At 39.5% G+C, this 20,946-nt stretch overlaps 1 protein-coding gene across 3 annotated transcripts in view; it reads left to right on the top strand.

Moving 5' to 3' along the window:
- Positions 1-729: 729 nt before the first annotated feature.
- kcnj3a (potassium inwardly rectifying channel subfamily J member 3a) overlaps positions 730-20,946 on the top strand; it is a 33,976-nt gene continuing 13,759 nt past the window's right edge. For all 3 annotated transcript variants that reach the window (XR_014869757.1, XR_014869756.1, XM_085135040.1), the window contains exons 1-2: positions 730-2,580; positions 3,585-3,801. Coding sequence is in view for 1 of the 3 variants with exons in the window: in XM_085135040.1 (XP_084991166.1) it covers positions 1,903-2,580; positions 3,585-3,801 (895 nt within the window). In the remaining 2 variants the exon portion in view is untranslated. The remainder of the gene's footprint in view (positions 2,581-3,584; positions 3,802-20,946) is intronic.

Genomic DNA, 20,946 nt, shown 5'->3' with positions numbered 1-20,946 from the left:
TGTGATACTACACCGGATGCAACAAGATGTGTAGGTGACTGTCAGGCCTGATTCAGAAGGTGATTTATTCATTTGATCTATTTACTCTTTCTGGGGTGAAAATGAATACAGCCGAATCAATCCATATTGCTGTTGCGCTGATGATGCAGTGTGTATCCTGCTTTAATGCTTTAATATCTAAGAGGCACGCATCATTGACTTCGATAGGGGTAATTGTGATTTTAGCAAGAAAAAAAGACATAATCACAAAAATAAAATAGAAAATAGTAGAGAGGAAAAAGGGTGGAGACACAATAGACAAGCTGTTTGTTTTAGGCTGCTCACCCTGCTTCATGTGTTTGAGAGAAAGCCTGGGTAACTATGGTGTGGGTGTATTCCTCTGTGGCCTTGATCTTGGTAATATGATGGGTGAATTCTGGTTTCAGCTTTTTTGTCCTCCTGAGATCTAAAACGGTTTGCTGGGAGTGACAGCAACTACCCCGCTGAAGGTGTTACTCTGTTAAGAGATCTAGTGTGTAGCATAGATCGGGTGCAGTCACCCATGAGATCGATGAATGTGGGGGTCAGCTGTGGCTGTCAGTACAGGTGACCCAGAAGAATAGCCGCTAAACATTTCAAAATGTTCACTGGCATTGGGACGATTTTTCCTTAAACTGGTTATGTACTTAAAAAGACTAATGAGCATTAGTTTGGCAACTTTTTTTTTTTTTTTGGCAAAATAGAGATAACAAGCTGCAGGAGAAAAATGTAGCTTTTTAAAACACGCAAAAGGCATGTATAATATCCTTAATAACTGTTATTGGCAATCTATCTCTAAGCCAGGGGTTCATTCTTCCATTATTGGAGTCTAAAATGTTGCTTTCGGTGCAATTATTTGAAAGTCATCAAGACATCTCGACTGCAATTTCCCATATTTGATCACTTGAAAAAAAACGAAAAAAAAAAAAAAACCCTATCAAATCAGGCGAATCCTCTTCCCTCCTCCTCCAAATTGTCTGTCTTTGTAGTACCACTAGGCAACAGTGAGTGCATCACTGAAATCGTGGAAGTGCGCAGGAGCCGAACAGGGAAATCGAAGGGAAAGAATGATTTAAGCAGCCAAAAGAGCATCTGGTGGATCTCTGCCGCTGAACTATGAGAATCCAGTCGATATTTCTCTAAGAGAGGAAAAAAGGTGCCCGAAAAGAACCAGGCAAACAGCGTCGATGCGCGCAGCAGCAAATGACGACAGTGGGACAGTGATTTTCTTCCTCCAGCTCGTCATTTTTTACAGTCATATACTTGGGCGCAATTTATCTTCTATGTGTAGAGATCGCAAAGGAAGGACTGGAAGCCGAATTATCTCCAACACAGCCGCAAGTGCACAAAGAGCGTTTTCATCTTGGAAACCGTTTCCACAGACTAATTACGCAGAGAAAATTGTCTTTTATAGACCACTTAAGGATTTTGAACTTTCCTATGAAAACTTACTTCGTGAGTACAGTTTTGAACTAGTCGATATAGCCCCCCAACCTTCACTGGCGATGAGTAATCCACGACGCTGCAACTGATAAACCTCTAAAACCTGGACTGCGACTGGCGCGTTTGGATACCTTATCCTGTGCGTCGCTTATTTTATTTTATTTTTTTCATATGGCTTCTATCTTTGGGGTTAGTAAGCTGGTCGTCCATTATTGATATTTCATGGCTGTAGAGTGTAGCAACAGTAGTGTGTGGCGAAAGAGGACGATGCAAGTCTAACTCGGGAGAAGACATCGCACTTTTATCGCCTTATTTCCCAAAAAGGAGACATTGCGCACGGGCACTAACGACTGCAGCAACTAAAAGCCAGACTTTAAAAAAAGAAAAAGAAAAAAAACCCATTGAATCATTTGTTATTTCTTTCGCTGCTGTCATCGTAGTATGTCTGCACTTCGAAAGAAATTTGGGGACGATTATCAGGTAGTGACCACCTCATCTAGCGGGTCTGGATTCAATCAGCCTCCCCCAGAGAAAAAGAAGAAGAGGCAGCGGTTCGTGGACAAGAACGGGCGATGTAACGTCCAGCATGGGAACCTGGGTGGTGAAACCAGCAGATATCTCTCAGACTTATTCACAACACTAGTAGATTTGAAATGGCGCTGGAATCTATTTATTTTCATCCTCACCTACACAGTCGCTTGGCTCTTCATGGCCTCTATGTGGTGGCTCATCGCGTACATCAGAGGAGACCTCAACAAAGCCCACAATGATAAGTACACTCCATGTGTGGCCAATGTCTATAACTTTCCCTCAGCCTTTCTCTTCTTCATAGAGACCGAGGCCACGATAGGATATGGTTACAGATACATTACAGACAAATGCCCCGAGGGGATCATTCTCTTCCTTTTCCAGTCGATCCTCGGATCGATCGTCGATGCATTTTTGATCGGCTGCATGTTTATCAAGATGTCTCAGCCAAAGAAAAGGGCCGAGACTTTGATGTTCAGTGAACATGCGGCGATTTCTATGCGAGATGGAAAACTAACTCTCATGTTCAGGGTCGGGAATCTGCGTAACAGCCATATGGTCTCTGCACAGATCCGCTGCAAATTGCTAAAAGTGAGTGATGATGCTTTTGGGTTTGTCCCCAGTGTTTCTCATAGTTCACCTCATGAGTTGTTTAGAAAACTGATACAGAAAGGCCTACACACTGACATTTAAGCCTACTCCTAACTGTTCATAGAGCCGCGAGGCATCTGTTGGACAAATCCTCATTTGTATTTCCAAATTTCATAGACTGCAGTGGATGCACGTTACACCACATTTGTGACATAACTCCAGGAAGATCATTACCTACCCTAAATCAAAACACAAAAGGCATATGGTTTCCAGGAATTATAATACAATTACAAAAAGAACAATAACAGTAAAAATAATTTGGCAACTTTTTCCAAGCGGCCTGCACCTTAGTAATAACACTGCGTGTCCATGAGTTCATTTCTCTACACAAGAATATTCTTATTTGTCACTTCCCATGCCTTTTACTGCTTTGCTTCATAAACACTTTCCATAATATAAATGTACATCCACTACCATAACAACAGACGAGAGTATGCTGACAATACAGCAGAAACATTGCAAAAAACCCCAGCAGCTTCTATCACATTAAAGACGTATGTGCCACCCTGCAACAACATCCATGTTAGTAAATGATGACAGTTGCTCTTTTGCTTTGCTTTACTTTGTTTGTTTGTTTTTCCATAGAAGCAAATAAGCCTTTTTCCTGTGTCTAGTTTTCATATTCTGACACGGCAGGTGAATTTAATGCAGGTGAATCCACTTTGATCAAGTGGATCAAGCTGAATCCAGTTTATTTAATTACACATGTAAAGAGTCAGTGACACCTCCAATCTATGCTAAAATGGATATTCTCAGAGCATGTGTCCTTCTTTTGCCTTAATTTAAGAAAATTGTAGTAATTTTCCTGATAGACTGGTTGGATCTGATTGCATATAAAATGTGAAAAGCTTACACAAAGGCTCTTGATAAGCTGTGGATGGCTGTCTTTCCCCTTCCTTCTCTCTACTGAAGAGTTCTCTGTCACTTTCTGTATGCTTCTTTAGTCTCGCCAGACCCCCGAAGGCGAGTTTCTTCCGCTGGATCAGCTGGAGTTGGACGTGGGTTTCAGCACCGGAGCAGATCAGCTCTTTCTCGTCTCACCACTCACGATCTGCCATGTGATTGACACCAAAAGCCCCTTCTACGACCTCTCCCAGAGGTCCATGCAAACAGAGCAGTTTGAAATTGTGGTTATATTAGAAGGAATAGTGGAGACCACAGGTGAGTAACAGCAAACATGCATTTTTGTTGGCTTGCTCTGGTGAAAATGGCAGCCTGTAGCTTGTTTTACGTCAAGTCATAGCTGCAGTCTACATCTTCAGTATAGGAGTATGTTGGATTGTCTTTTTAATGGTGCTGAAGTACTTTGATGTGTTTCTGAAACAGAAATGGATAATATTGAGCTTCTTCATAGGTGTTAATGGTTGACATCCAAACGGACTTGGTATTGACCTCTTGATTGCAATTCATTGATTTTTTTTTTCCTCTGGCAAACACACAGAGCTGCTAATAATGAAAGTGGTTGGCATTTATAAATCACCGATGATTAATTTTGTCTGCAGGCTTTAAATGAATTTTAACACCTTGTGTGCTTTGAGAAGTTAGGCAGAATTTTAAGCCATACTTATGTGCAGAACACTTGAATCTCTAGCAGGTCACCGTTTTGGTTTTGCACCTTTTCTTTTTGTCATCTGCAGTAAATTCCATTCCTCCGTCTTTGTGCCTGAACAGCTCTTACCTCTTGGCTGCTGTTCTCAGAGGGCATGATAATTTGCTTTCTAAGGTCCCTTTAGAATTAGGGGAATTCCATTTCCACAAGGTGAGCAATGCCCCGAGTAAAATTCTCCACCGTGGTCATTTTAAATTCGACGATTTATTTGACACAGTTGCTATAGTAAGAGTGGGGCGAGCTCCCTCAGTGTTACAGTTGTAATAGGCTAGTTCAGAGAAAACAGCATATGGAGATGTGACAGGAAAGCTTGCAGGCCAACACTGCAGACAGTAATTAGCATAGACATTCAATTCCTGATAGATAATCATGATAGCAATTTATTGCAGTTGTATCAAAGATTGAGCTCACTGTGACTCTCCAGCTCAGGGCATGCAGTATTTATGATTCGTCATTTCACTGGCATGTTGCATAGATGAAAGTGCGCTGCACATTATTGAGTTGTGTTAATATATTGTAGTTTGTATTGTGTTTTAATATATTCCAGTACGCAGCATCTGTACAGACTTAATTCTGTGAAAGACAAATTGAGGATGTCTCATTATAAATTTAATAAATAATCACTAAACATCTGGTGTAAAATAATCTAAATCTTAATCTTTCATCTTGCTGTGACTGTACATCTTTTGTGACTGTCACACATTTGGCTAGACAACTAAAACTTGCTGCTTTAAGCAAGTGCGGCAAATCTGCAGTGTAGCAATGCGATAAAAATCATCATTGTTATATTTGCAGATATTTATAGCGTTACGCTGTCGCTGAAGCATGTGTCATCACATCACCCGTGTGTTTTTTGGGGGAATTGTTGTGCTCACGTTTGTATTCCACGGAAGTGTCTGTATGGAGGAGCACTTGCGGTTACGTGAAGTTGGTGAGAAGGGTGATGTAGAAACAATCTATAGTTAAAAATTGATGTACAGTGAAAGTCTAAATCGTCAGATGCTTTCATTTCTGGCCAGTGTAACTCTGTTTCCATGGCAACCTCTCCTTAAGTATTCAGGATTGCAGCACTGCACCTAAACTTAGATATCTTTTATATTCTTATGGTATAGGAATCATATAATCATTTTGGTAATAAATTGGGTAAACATGTTTTTTTAAACATGAATCTAATTTCCAGTTGTTGACACCACCTGGCATCAAGGAGACTCTCCTCTGAAATGTGAAAAGCACACAGAGGCGTTACTCTTCCATAAAGTGCTTCCCAGAACAGGTGATACAGCAGAGAAAGAATAAGATGAAATATTTATGAGGCTTGGTGTTTACTAGTGAAGAAGCTGCCCAACTCCCCACTATTTTATTTTCTTTCTCTCTCTTGTTATGCGTGGAAAAACACTGTCTGGAACATGAGTTAAAATACTCTCCAGATTAAAGCCTCGCCATCACTGGGCTGTTGGGCTTCCCATTAGATAATAACAGACACAACACTGTACCCTTTTTGACACACTAACCTTTCGTTCCTCTAGATCACACGAAAATATTTTGTCAGTTCTTTTTCTGCACAAAAGAAGAAAAGAAGAGCGTGAAGGAACTCAGAATTATTCCATTTGTAACCTCAGAAAACCCCTACATTGTGCAAAAAGGCACAAGCCTACCCTCTTCTCTTTTAAACAAGAGCCTAAGGTGTTTTTAATCACTGCCTCAATGTGATACAGCTTCCAGATGAGACATGTAGGTTGTCTCGTGGCATCCTATCTTTTTTCTTTTCCGCAGTAATACCAGTTGTGCTCCAGAGGATAAATTGCAGTTAATGTACTGTGCATGCTGCCAGAAGAGCAGACTAGCTTTAGAAAAAAACAGCATAGGCTTGTAGTAACAAGTTTTAGATGAGTTAATGGCGCTAACAGGAATAATGTCAAACAATCAATAGAAGCAACACACACCAATTTACTTCCCAGCAAGAAATTTTAGCAGTGTGATGGGCTACAGAGCAGTACGCGTCAGGCTCTGTGTCTGTGTGTGCTTCATCCACCTATTACTTACTGGATCTCTGTAAAATAATACCCAGCTTAGTTATTTCAGCATTATTTGAGCACTGCAGGCCTGACAGGTGCTTGGATCAAAGAGGAGGAATTTATTGCAGCAGGAGTGGATAACAAGTAATGACTACAAACCAGCTAATATCTGATGTTTGCGACTCTGGTATAACTCCAATGCTTAATAAATGCAAATGCATTTGGTCCTTTTAGAGTAATGATAACATTTTGTACATATGTGATTATACATTTGACATTAAATACACAGTCTGTGATAGACTAAGACTGTAGGGCAGAAATATTTGCTCACTTTCAAAAAGGTAGGGTTTGCTGGAAAAAGTGATTATTATATGCTTAAGCATTTTCTGTGCATACTGGACTCTGTTTAAACTGGATGTGAAGATGCATTTCGAACAGTCAGGCTGAAGAGTAATTAGGTGTGAAAAGCGTGGCTCAGTTACCATAGACCTGTGTCATGTGTCGTTATGTGTCTCCAAGGTGTCTCGCTGACCAATCGCGCTCTGATTTTTTCTACATCACTTCCGCTAGAAGGTCAAATTTATTGTCTGTCGCCAGTGAAGCGAAAAATTTATTTAGCAAGGTTGAGCAAAAAAAAAAAAACCCCTAAATGGCTCAAGATGTACGGGTTATTCCAGCTATTTAGGGTAGTGAGAAAAAGGACTACCATATCCTGCACTAATACATCCCGTGTATTGTTTTGTTTTGTCTTTTTTGAGGCTGTCTCAGAACACAATAGTATTTGCACAATTCATTTCAATTCAATTTTATTTATATAGCACCAAATCACAACAACAGTTTCCTCAAGGTGTGTTATATTTAAAGGTAAAGACCCTGCAATAATACAGAGAAAGCAGAGAACACCCTTCAGAGGACGTAGGGTCTAATTAGTCCCAGAACAATCCTGGCAAGTGGTCTAGTGACCGTTTACACTTGCTGTCCATTTGTGATTATTCAGAGTTTGTCTCATAGAAACTGTTAATACAGCAAGACTGCAACAAACCCATCCTACCTACAGTCTCAATTTATTTATCTGATAATACATATAAATATACATAAAGCTTCAGATTGTTGTTTTTTGTCTTTTTTCATAACCGAAGATATTAGTGGTCACGTTATTTTTTTCCTCTTTATTTACTACTAGAATTAGTTAGCAGTATACTATTTATAATGGAATCAACAAGAAAGATTTTTCACTAAAAATTTTGAATATGCAAAATTAAAGTCCTTTTCAGTGAGTCTCAGATGAAGGCAGAGTAAGCAGATGAGTGACGAGACTTTGGATGAGGTGCTCTGGATAACCTGAAAGAGGTGGCGACAGGGACGAGAGGGGTGTCAGGACAGCTCGAAAGGGAGAGTGACAGATCGCAAAGAATTAAAAGAACAGGAAGGATTGATTTGGACAATGTGGGCAGATAAATCATTGGAAAAAAGTAGTAAGTTTACAATTTGGATGACAGTGTGTGAAAACAGAAGCGATGAAGAAAACAGGGCAGCAAGAATAGCCCATATAACCACAATTGATTTTCCCCACTTGGTGACAGACCTGCTGAGAAAAATAATAATAATAATAATAATAATAATAATAATAATAATAATAATAATATATATATATATATATATATATATATATATATATATATATATTTATTAGGGGTGCAACGATACTCGTATCGGTATTGAACCGTTAGATACAGTGCTTTCGGTTCGGTACACAGCTCAGTGGATCTGCGCTCGACTACTCCGCCTAGGCTGCACTGTCGAGCACAGATCCACTGAGCGCAGCTCAAGCTAACAAGACAGGAGCTAAGCTCGTTGCAACATGGCAACTGCCTCAACACTAGCCGAAATTGAGCCTCCCCCACCCTCATTCAGATCTGGCGTTTGGAACTATTTTGGTTTTCATGTGAAGTATGACCCTCATGGTAAGCGTGTCATGGACAAAAGTAAAACAGTATGTCGGATGTGCCACGCTAGTGCGTTAGCGCAGTTAGCTCGTTAAGGTGTTGATGCCATCCAGCATGGGCGATCTGCGGTAACTCGTTAACGGAGATTTGCGGTGTTATGGCATTAATGTCATTTTAACGGGATTAACGCTGACAGCACTAGTGGGAACACAACGAATATGACTGCACATTTACGCTGACATCATCCTAGTGCAAAGAAAAGTGGAAGCAGACAAAAACAACAAGCACGCATAGCCGTTAGCACATGATTCTCCTTATGGGGACCTGATATGTTTAATATGCTGCTGAGAATATAGCCCAGAAGAAGCGTATAGTATAGCTTTTATTTTGGAAAGAGCCATTTCTCTGTAATAAACTGTCTTTTCCAAAGATGAGTGATTTCTCGATCAGATAGATTTAGTTTTTTTAATTATTTTGTTGTTTCAGCAACATTACATTTAAAAACTGTACTTTTGAGTTAAAATATATATTTATAATTTTAATAAATGACAAATTAAAAAGGCATGAACATTTTTGTTGTATCGAAAAAATATCAAACCGTGACACCAAAGTATCAAACCGAACCGAACCGTGAATTTTGTGTATCGTTGCACCTCTAATATATATGTATATATCAGAATCAGAATCCTTTATTGATCCCTGGGGGAAATTATGTTTTTGTTACAGTGCTCCATTATAAACCAACATTAACAAGACAGACAATACGCTAACTAAGAATATATATATATTAGAGTTGGATGTCTCGAGACCGGTCTTGGTCTCGAGACCGGTCTCGAGACCACTTTTACGTGGTCTTGGTCTCGTCTTGGTCTCGACGGACTTTTGTCTTGGTCTCGGTCTTGGTCTCGACGGACTTTTGTCTTGGTCTCGGTCTTGGTCTCGCTGTCTCGGTCTTGCGCTCTCAAATCGACATAGTGTTCGGGAGATTTGGAGTCAACCATCAGCGGAGCGGGGGGTGTCTTACTGGGCTTAAGCCCGGGTCATTTTTTCTGAAGCATGGGGTTTTTTTGGAGTGTAATTTGTTTGTTAGATGCCTGACTGACAACTGTATAAAACAAAAACAACACACGAAGCACAGAGCGCACCGTCCTAAATTCCCCCTGATTTTGGTATGATCCGAGCTTTGGCACTAGGCGACTGAGCACAGCACCCATGTGAGCGAGGGGGGAGAAGCTGCTGCCTGCGAGTTTGCTGCAGAGGAGAGCTTAAGTTTGACCAGGTACCAACGGAAATCATTCGTACTGAACTAATAATGTAAATATGACAGTGTATCACAAAAGATTGATATGAAACTGATCACTTGGTTGCGTTACTTACTCTTCGAGTGAATCAACAAATGGATAAATAAAAAGCCGAACGACAATGCTGATTTTTTTTAGAGAGTCTTAGCTTACATCTCATATTTTCAGTTGTTACCCTCCACGGCTAAACAAACTCTCTAAATCGGTTTCAGTTGTGTACTGATGAACACAACAATGGACATAAGGAGCTTCTTTCAAAGAAAAAACTCAGGTAGATGTTATTTTATATATTATGCTTTGTATGTTGTTGTTGTATGTTCAGTATATCTATGCAAAACAAGAGGAATTTCAATACACAGCAGTATATTCACAGTTGAAACCAGATATTTACATACACTTTAGGGAGAAAACATAAAACCTTTTTTTTACTGTTAAACATCAATTTAGAGTAAACTTTTGTTTTAGATAAATAAATGTTGCAATGTCTTTTGAATTAGTTAAATGTCAGAATAAAAAGAGGGAGCTGTCTATTTTAATCACTTTCATCAAATGTAGGAGTACATATACACTAAGTTTATTGTTAATTAAGATTAATTAAGAAAACTCCAGATGATTCCATTCTGAGCTTAAGAAGCTTCTGATTGGTTAGTAGAGTCCATGTGGGTAAATTGGTGGCACAGCTGTGGATGCATATAAGGCAAAACACAGAGCCTGTTTCTTTGAAATGGGAAAGTTTCTTTGAAAAATCAAGAGATGTCAACCAAAACACCTGGAAAAGAATTCTGGAAAAGAATTGTGGAGCTCCATAAGTGTGGCTCAATTTTGAATACAATTTGGTGCCATTTACAATTAAGAAATACAGACAGTTTCTCTCTTTACTCTTAAAGTTAACAAATATGTTTTTTATATTTATCAATCTAAAAAAATAAACATTTAGTCTGATTTGATGTTACAATTAAAAAGTGTTTGTGTTTTTATCTGAAGAGTATGTAAATATCTGGTTTCCACTGTATATTTGTGTTTGGCTTGATTGTCAGCACAAAGAGGGAGAGAGAGGAACAGAGAGGGAGAGAGACGACGAAAATGACGACAGAACAGAGATGGAACAAGAGCAGGTGAGACACACAAGTTAGTCAAATGGTTGTTTGCCAAAAACTCATCAGAACATGTATCTCGTACCTATTGTATCTTTTTAGATAGCGTTTGTTACTTTTAAAATTCTATATTTATTAAGTTATGCAGGCTTGTTTGCTCAACAAGGCTGAATAATTATATAAACTTTTCAGAATCTAAATAGTGTACTTTGGTAGAATTAAAAAATAAGTGTAGTGCAGGTCTAAGATGATTTTTAGTGCTGCTATCATCTAGTTCTGATTCTGGTTCTGTCTTGGTTACTGTTGTAGTCCTGTTTTAATTCTGGATCAGTTCTGGGTCTGGTTGAATTGGGGTTTAGTCCCTGTGTCTTGATACAGGCCCGACTTTGTTCTGCCTTGCTGCTTAATTAAAAAACTATATATATATATATATATATATATATATATATATATATATATATATATGAAGTCATTCTTTTTTGAACAAAGCTCAAAACAGAGCCTAATAATCTTTCAGTCATTTCTACCCCCACTTAATTTCCTTTGGCTGCTCAGCTCTCACACAGTGGCTCAGCTACGCTCCAATCCCTCCATATTGTGGCCAATCACATGCGAGGATATAGGATAATATCATTATGTGAAAAACAGAGAGGGTGAGAGACGCAACAGTCAAGTGGAGCATGCGTCAGTCCTTTCAGTGAGTGAGTGAGACAGTAGACAGCGGTGAGGAGGGCTGTGCGAAAGCAAAAACACATAAATATGCCCGAGACCCGTAAACGAAGCAGCATCTGGCTGCAGTTTAAAGACTTTTTTTGTCTCGGTCTTGGTCTTGGTCTCGTCTCGTCTCGGTCTTGGTCTTGGTCTTGTCTTGGTCTCGATACCCTCTGGTCTTGGTCTTGTCTTGGTCTCGATACCCTCTGGTCTTGGTCTTGGTCTTGTCTTGGTCTCGATACCCTCTGGTCTTGGTCTTGTCTTGGTCTCGGATTAGGCGGTCTTGACTACAAGTCTAATATATATATATATATATATATATATATACACCCGACAAACTCTCTGGGGAAAACCTGGTCTTATTAGGAGAGATGACATCCATCCCATTTTGGATGGTGCTGCTCCCATTTCTAGAAGAATGGCTGAATACCTTAAACTTCCCCAAAACCCAACATTCCAGAATTTGGACTGTAAAGCAGACTTGCAATCTTAAGCTCCTCTCTGCAGCTTCCCTTCTATTGTTATCCCTCCAAAACCTCATCCTCTCAGAGACTGTGACTGCTCCCAGATCAGCTACAATAGATCAACACAAAAAATTACATTAAAAATGACTTTTGAAACAGCACCAAAGAGCAAAACAATGAAATATGGTTTTATAAAACATTAGATTGCTCTCTTCTAAATGCTTATGAGTAAATGATTTTATAATTGTTCAGTTGTGATTTATGTTGCTTTACAGAAACCTGGCAATGGCAGGAATAATACATTCGTTTAAATGAATCAAACCCCTCACATTATACTAACTGTTAAGTGTCTTGAAGCATAAGCCCAGAAGGAGGAGTGGCAGCAATCTTTCATGTTAGCTTACAAAGACCGAAAAGGAGTTATAATTCATTTGAATGTTTTACTCTTATATATCCAATCAAAAACAAACAAACACATAAAAAAAATTTTCTTTGTCATTTATCATCTACCTATGCCTGACTCAGGCATTTTGTATGACCTATCTAACTGAATTTGAAATCATTCTCAATAACACCCCACCATAGAGCACTTTGCTCTCAGATTGCAGGCTTGTAGTTTTCAGACATTCTCAAAGTAGAATAGGAGGTAAGGCCTTCAACTACAAAGTTCCTCTCATTTTCTGTGAAGAACTAGCTCAGTATGAATTTGGGAAATGGACAGCCTCTCTACTTTTAAGATTAGACTTAAAACCTTCCCTAGTATAGTTAGGGCTGGATCAGGTCACCCTAAATCATGGCTTAATTACACTGCAATAGGCTCTGTCGGGGACGTCCCATGATGCCCTGAGCCTTCCTTCTTCTGTCACCATTTTTCACTCCTCATGTGTTTCTACACCACCTTTGGACTTTTGCGTTTAATGTTGTCTTCTCTCTCCCGGCATTAATATTTGACTCTGTATCTCTGTGCTCTCATCTTTGTTTCTTCTCAACCTCCAAGCAGTTGAAGTAGATGGGTGCCCATCCCTGAGCCTGGTTCTTTTATAGGGGTTTTCTTTTTATGTTAAAAGGGAGTTCTTCCTTCCCACAGTTGCCAAGTGCTTGATCATACAGGCTCATTAAGCTCTAGTTGGGCAGGGACTTACAATATGATATTAAACACCTTGACATGACTGTTATTGTGAAGAGGCAATATATGCATAAAAGTCAATTAAAAGGAATTGCATAAGGAGGAAATGAAATGACAGAAAATATTCTACTTATGAAATTAGTTAAAAATAAATAAACAAAGATACTCTGATTGTTTTCTATAAATGCATTTTGGAGACTTTCGTTAAAACATCTGCAAATTGTTAACTTGCTAGGCATAATTGCAATACCTGCTCCTGGTCTGCAGTACGGGCTGTATAGTTTGATGAACGTGCAACCACTGATGGAGAGTAATTGAATGTGAGGAAAGATTGTGGTTTTGCTTTCATGCAGAATGATTTTAAAGTGGCTTGAACAACAAGATATGCAGGATGCAAACTCTAGTGTCAAAGCCCTTCACTTTGAAGCCTTCCACTCAACCATCCACTTAAATTACCTCCAAGATGTGGTGCAGAACTGAACCAGCCCTTTCTTGAAAAATCTGTTTATGTGTTTTAAAATGAGTGTCACATATAATCACAGGTCAGAAAGAACATATTTTTCAAGAAAATAATTCACATTAGTTTTACATAAATGTAGTTTCTACAGGCTGGAACTTGGATGGCTGTAGCTCAGGAGGTAGAGCAGGTCAACTACAACTCAGAAGGTTGGTGTTCAATCCCAGACTGCTCCAGTCTGCACGCTGAAGTATCCTTGGGCAAGATACTGAACTGAAGTTGCTCTCCAGTGCTTTCATTGAAGTCTGTGTGAATGCTAGATAGGAAAGTAGAGCAAGTGGAAACGTGCTATAAAAGAACCAGTTCATTTACTATTTGTGCTAAACAAGTATAGGCATCAGACAGAATATGAATGTACAGAGCTGCTTTTAAAAAATCTGATAGCTAACCCTGTTATTTTTCTTTTTGACATGATTTCCAGTATGACTCCCGTTATCTTTTACCATATAATACCTTGCATCACCCATATTGACTGAAATCATACTCTTCATGGGCAACAGTTTATCTCATACCAGGCAGCCAGCATACACAATAGCAGGGCCCCAAACCCAGCCCACCTAAATACAATGCAGTCACACTTTTTTCCTGGTATGACATGCCGCACGTCTGCTGTTGTGCAGCACAGCAAATGACAAGTATTGTTCTAAATATATATAAAAAAGTTGATCTTGCATGTCAGAAAAATAGAAACAAATTGTGATATAATGACATATTAATAGCGCTGCAGGTCATTTTCACTGTTCTGCTGCAGCGCGGATGGTGACCTGAGGTTGACTTGCCAGATGAATCACAACTACTACATGCAGTCTTAAAATACATCAGAAGTTTAGATAAGTGTCCCATTAACACCAGTAATGCGCACTACGAAGGCTTAAATACCGAGCCAGAGGCAATCTGTTCGTTAGTGGAGGTGAATCTTGAGAGCTCAAAATAAACTGTAGCTGCCAGTAACAGACGTCTAGGTTGCTGTAGCCATGAAACTCATTAGTGTGTTGCAAATAAATGTATTTCATGATTTCCACAGCACTCCTGTGCGAATGCTGTGTTTTTTTCTTTCCCACGGAGCTAATGTGCATCTATGTAATTTAAGACCATGCACTTTTCAGATTAGAGACGTAATAAATAACGATAAACAAGCTAATGATTTATTTCGTGGGGCCTCATTTTCATTACAGAAGTGAAATTCAGCACATTAGTCTGTCCCCGAAATTTTGTATTATGTTTTCAGTCTAACATGGCAGCAAAACAGTGTTGAAATCTTCGCAAACCTCTGAAAAGTGTTTCTAAATTCACTCATCGGCTATGAAAAGCAGTGATTCATGAGCATAAAGTGTATCATCAGCATAAACCCTTTATCTTTTCAGAGAGATGTGACTTTCATGCAAATGTGTGGAGTGTGATCATTATACTTGTTGCGAAATTCATAGAGTGCTGCATATAAGTCATATTTAGAAATGTTTTTAAGCACAGTTGCCAAGGTTTTTCAGGATTTATACTTCATGATGAACTCGGCGCTCTTAGACGTCATTTAGTTGGTTGGATTACTTTTTTTCTTCTTCTTAGTTTTCACTGAGATTTTGCTTCATTCTTCTGGTGACGCATCACTTTTGTACCGCGGGCACAAACGCAGTCAGCTTACTGCACTAACTAATGATCTCACTGTTTCGAAATGATTTTCCTCTGTGTCGTACATGAAACGCTGAATCACGCTTCATCTCTTGATTTGGTTCTGAGGCCAATAATGAAGGAAATTATGGGTAAAACATCAAAAGCACTCTCTTTTCATCAATTAAGTTGTGCATTGATTTGGATTGTTTGCAAAGGTTTCTTTCGGCCCCCTCTTTTTCATGCTGCTACAAAGATTTGTCATGAATTACTGTTATGGAATAAAAAATAGAATAACCCAGCTATCTGCTCATTTTTTGTTAAATGAGTGTAGGTGGCAGGGGTGGTTGCTTATAGACTGGAGCGGCTACTAATGTTTATTCATGTGCTTTTGTATGCATAAATACTGTATAAATACTGACTGGAGAGATCAGCCCTGAATGATGAATCTTCTACCTTCAGTTTGTTGGAACAGCAGTGTGTCTGTTATAAATGAAGTTTGTGTTTGGGCATGCGTTAAAGTTTTAAAACACGATGTAGAAAATATTAGCATTTGGATTCGTCTACATAAACAGATGCTCGAGATTTATCATCAGATTGTGGAATCAGTAATAAAAAAGGAATTAAAAAGGCTTGGCACTCGTTTTATGTAAATAAACAACAATGAATACTAATTTGTGTGGAGGAAAAACTATTAAGTTATATAATACGAATGTCATACCATCAATTAAGTTGTTGTGCAACAAATACACATACTTGGAAAATGAAATTAAGAGTAATAATCACTTTGATGTAGACTCTGTCTAGTGGTAAAGCCAGCCAGCATAATTAATTGGGAACATTCATTGCCACTGATTAACAGAGCAGCCAATGTCATGGCTTGATCTGTGCTTTATCAGCAGCAGCAGCAGTAATTGAAATGAACACTGAGACCTTTCTTTTACGCCAGAGGCCTCACAGTTTCATTCATATGAGCAAGAGGCCATTGCCCCAGAGGTCTGGGGTCACCTGACGTCAGTTACAGACGCAAGCCCGTTTATAAGCCAGCTGTGAAAGATCAGAGGAGCTAACCATAATTCATTTTGAGTCATCGAAGCGAGAGCATGTCCTCTCATCTCAGTGTCATGCTCCCTGTCTAGGGCCTGCAGGTCAAAGGGTTAAAGTGGGTTCGGTGGAGAAGTTGAGAGTTGCAGCTCAGGTGAGAGCAAGGCTTTCCAATTAAATCTAACGTGCTCGGGGTGAGAGCTCCTGAGAGAGGTGTCTGTCCCCGCAGAGATCCACCTGTGCAGCTGAGGAGATAAACCACGTGTTGGATGCCTTTCAGCTTTATGTTTAAATATTTTCAATGAGACTTTCCTATATAAACGTTACCTACTGTATAACTTCACTTTGCATTAATATTTAGTGAATTAAATTGTGTTTTCATTTATGTACTGTATTTCAAAAGCCACTTTACTGTAAACTGCTTTATTGTACCTGAGTAAAGAGTCAGGTTTTGCATGTATTTCTCACTTAAAATGAATAACTTCAAATATCTGTAGCTGTGATACATCCAGTTCATCCCCAAGAAAAAAGAAATGACACAGAATCACAAAGTTCTATATAAATTTAATGCAATGCGTCACACTAGTCCCACAATAAGAACTCACTTTATGAAGCAAACCGTTTCATTTTATGAGAATGTCAGAGAGGTGTTGGTTCAGCTAAAGTCTGAGTCTAGATTGTGCTGTAGTTGCACTGGATTGGGTAATTGGGTTTTATTTGCAATATATTTCACTCCATTACAACAACAAGAAAAACTGAAGCTTCATATTCATCATAGAAACAAGTCAGAGCGTCTCGTAGCCTAAGCTTTATAGGCATCAGACAGATTTATTTCAAAGCTGATTTGCTTATGTTGTATTTAAAATGTGTTCAACGTATCTTGTCCAACACCTGTAGCAACTGCTGCGAAACTGCTGCTCTGCACAAATGCGTTTCCTTCATGTCGTATCGCGACATTAGCATTGCAAATTTTAGGTAAACAAGGATATTCTAGGAAGATGTGTAAGATTAACATCTTATGGCTATTGCACATACAATAATTGCTCTGGGGCTGAACCCCTCATAATGGACATTGCAACGAACTAGCTATGACATACCGGATTCATTATCCCTTTCAGATGCTGCCATCCCAAGGGGTGAGCACGGTAATTGTGTCTTTAGGGATTTGTCAAGTCTCTGTTGGATGGCAATAAATCACTGGTAGAAGAGGTGTGGTGGTAGACCTGGAATGAACCTCGCGATGAAATAGCAGTACCTCAATTTTTGCCTCTACTCCGAGTGTGAGAAATAACTGACTTGGTTTGAGTAGCTGTTGTCTCCGAAAAGATGCGTGTGCCACTTTGTTGTGAGGACACTTCTTCTTTTTTTTAAATTAATAACACAAACTGGAGACCTCAACATTGACATGACTCCAGCCATAATAGAGGACAGACACTCAGGGCAAGTGTTACGTTGTTATGTTGCGCGCTGCTTGTTTAAGAGGTTATCACCCCAAAGAAGGTTGTGATGCACTCTCAGCATTGATTTGCGGAGCTGTGACCGTCCCTGAAGTGCAGGTGAATCAATCCCGAGGCCTAAACACAGAGCCCCATGAACATGTTGTTCTGAAGGCCTGTCTTCTTGCAAGGCCCTCCTCTGGGATGTCTCTTTCTATTTTTGCCACTCAGACATGGTTTAGTTTACTGGAATAATGCGCTCTCAAGCTCAAGTGACAAACTTGAAAAAAAAAAACAATAGAGATTCTTTACTCCTTTTAGTACCATCCAAGCGAGATCTCTTAAGGCTTGAAAATCCCTCTTTTGTCTGCCCCCCTCTTAGCTGTAACTCCTTTTCATGACTTAAGAAGATTTAATAGTGCCGATCAATATGAGATTATAGCTTCTTTCACTCATTCAGTCTGTTTTAAGGAAAGAAATTGGCTTTCTGATCGTTTCTGAACTCAATATACTTTATAATGAGAAGCAAATCTTTCATATTCTCAGCTGGTGTGGACACCTACTCAGTGTGATTTCTCCTGTATGAACAATAAAGTTTTTTTTGCCTAAAGGAAATCCATTGATTGGCATTTTGCTCAACTGCGTCCCTTTATGACGGTATCAGCTTTGCCTTCATTTGGTAATATGCGCTCTTCTGGCTGTGTTAATGGCCCTCAGCCATATGTTCCTGTAGCCTGCCCGACACCCCACCTTGCGTGGAGATGCTTGGCAGCCCCGCTCCTGTTCCTTTTCCTTCCTTCCCTTTCCAACAGCCTCCACACTCAAGCAATTGCCACAGCATCCAGGCTCTCCCCTCCCCCATAGCAGTGCACTTCCCCTGCCTTTTCCCTCCATCAGCTTCCTTCTTGTTCTCATTGCTGAGCCCCGCGCTGTGGGGCTGGAATAGAATCTGAGAGCTGCAAGCAACTTGAAGCCATCTTCACAAAGGGATTATGCACTAAAACAGTATTTAATGAAGGGAGGGGACTTATTTGCATCCTTGAAAAGTCCAACTGTGAAAAACAGGTCACTGAATGCTTCTGGATTTCTCTACAGTTTACCAGTTGATTGTGGTCACCATAGAAACAGCTGATCAGGACTTGTGGCCGCAATAGCACTATCAAATGAGAAATTTTATTGTGTTGCAGGAAAAATTTAATACTATAGTCAAATTTTACAAAAAAAATAGCTGTGACAAACTCTAAAAAAATGTTATTCAGACCTGTGAACTGCACTTCTCTTTCTTCAGCAAGCAGATATGGCATCCATCATCATCATCCTCTGATATTCTTCAGTTTTTCATGACCTAATACAGACAGGGGAATGCTCTTCCCTGATTTAATTGAAGAACAAAGCAGTTATTATGAATTAATTGTTATACCTCGTAATCGCGTGTTGCAGACAAAGACATGATGCGGATAGCCTCGGCTGCAGAAAATGTTTGACAGGAGCGGCGCACAGATAAAAGGCAGAATCTTGAATAATGTTGTGTGACCGTGTGTGTGCAATGTCCAGATTCTCATGCTTGTTTTTGCTAGCATTTTTCTCATACATAACACTTGAGCTGTTTCCACAGCCGTGATAGACTGTCAGGGGACTTTGCTGACAGCACTGCGCTGGTGTTTGTGTGTGTGTGTGTAGAACCATTTGAGTGACTGAGCGAAAGGGAGAGCCAGACAGAGAGTGAGCGAGGGATAAGGAGGTTATTTGTGATTTTGTCACTAAATATGAGGTTGCGAAGAACTCTTTGACACCCACCTTCCCTTTTTTTTTCTTCTTCTGACTAGCACTCAGATGAGAAGTCATTTGAATAAACCTTCATTTTCACATAGCCGTCAATTTTGAGTGTCGTTTGCCGGGTGGCTGTGAGTTGTTTAATCATACAATAGCTCTGATTTATTTATTTGAAAATCTAGATCGAGACTCTGCCTAGATAATTTGACAGAGCTGAAATTAATAGGCCTCTGCTCTCACGTCTGCCCCTTGACTCTACTCTGTCCTCAGTGTGTCAAGTGCAGATTTGCAGCGGTGAATCTGAGCCGAGTACCAAACGGATATGATCCTGCAGCTTTTCCAGCCTGGATAAGCTTCTTTTAGACCGTCGTGTCTGTGAATACCACTTGTTTTGTTTTTTTTTTTTCAGCTACTATCAAGAAACACTGGCAGGCTGCCTCTGAGTTTACAGTGCTTTTCTGTTCCAGTCACCAAAGAATTTTATCTTTGCTGTCACTCCGCTTCACTTTGTTAGCCCAGAGAAGAAGCTAGCTCTGTCTTATCACAAAAGTGCATTTATTTAGAGTCTCAAGCTGAGGGGGCTTTCTGGGCACCTAAATCTCAAAGCTTATTCTCGACGCAATTTCCTGTTCTTCTTCTTTTTCATTCCATTGTGGAGTCAGTCGGTGAAATATTTTAAATATGGTGCAGATAGGGCACAGGCAGCCTCTACATCTCACTGCTCTCTACTAATTTCCTCAGGGTTTAGCAAAATACCTGTGAGTTGATTTTCAAACATGGTTGTTGCTGAGATGACAAAAGAAGATCTGCATGCTCGTTCTGTTTTCCATGTTCTCTCCTCTCTGAAATCTACTTTTAATGAGCCGCATTTTTATATCTGTGCAACATTCCTGAGTTCAGCAGAGGATTATTCAAATGTTATTCATGCTGTTACATGAATATTACATATCATGTGAGTCCTGTTCTGAAGGGGGGGGGGGGGTGGTGGGGGCAGTTCTGATGGGGTTTCATACTTTGGCAGCGTTAAGATCAATTTAGGCCCCAAAATACCATATATCACACAGACTGTGCAATGTAGGCATACTTTTATGAATAGAGAGATCCTTAAAATGTTTTTAAAAAGTTCACAGGTAATAATACTGGTTTAAATGTTGCAATGATTTGGGAATGTATAATCTTTCTTAAAAAGCTGTGCAATAAAAGTCAGCGCTAAGTAATATCTGTGACTTTTACTTTAACTTTCAGATTTTCTTTTTTCAAAAACCAATATACTGGCATGTCGAGGTAAAACGGGAAAGGATTCTTATCTAAGACTGTCAATCAAAACCGAAGAGAGATGCAGTTTTTACCCCTGTTTCAGCGATACATAATATAGTAAGAATTAAAGCATGTAACAGATGGACTCATTATGTTACCAACAATGACATCAGTTCACAGCTGTGGAGATGGAAAATCTAAATCATCTTTAGCTCTGTTTACTATGTTCAGCAGTCAGACGTTAACTTTGTCTGCGTTTTGATGCTCGGTGTTCAATGTAGGACTTTTGCTTCTACTGTTGTATTTGTCTTTAGTCGAACGGCTACTTTTACTGAAGGACTTTGCACTTCTTGTACCACTCACTTAGGTTAATTGAGGGACTGAAAGCAGATAATAATTTGATCCGAG

The sequence above is a fragment of the Neolamprologus multifasciatus genome, chromosome 16, assembly GCF_963576455.1.
Source record: "Neolamprologus multifasciatus chromosome 16, fNeoMul1.2, whole genome shotgun sequence".
Classification (NCBI taxonomy): Eukaryota; Metazoa; Chordata; class Actinopteri; order Cichliformes; family Cichlidae; genus Neolamprologus; species Neolamprologus multifasciatus.
The sequence above is the reverse complement of the archived record's forward strand: the minus strand, read 5'-3'. Positions and strand labels throughout refer to the sequence as shown.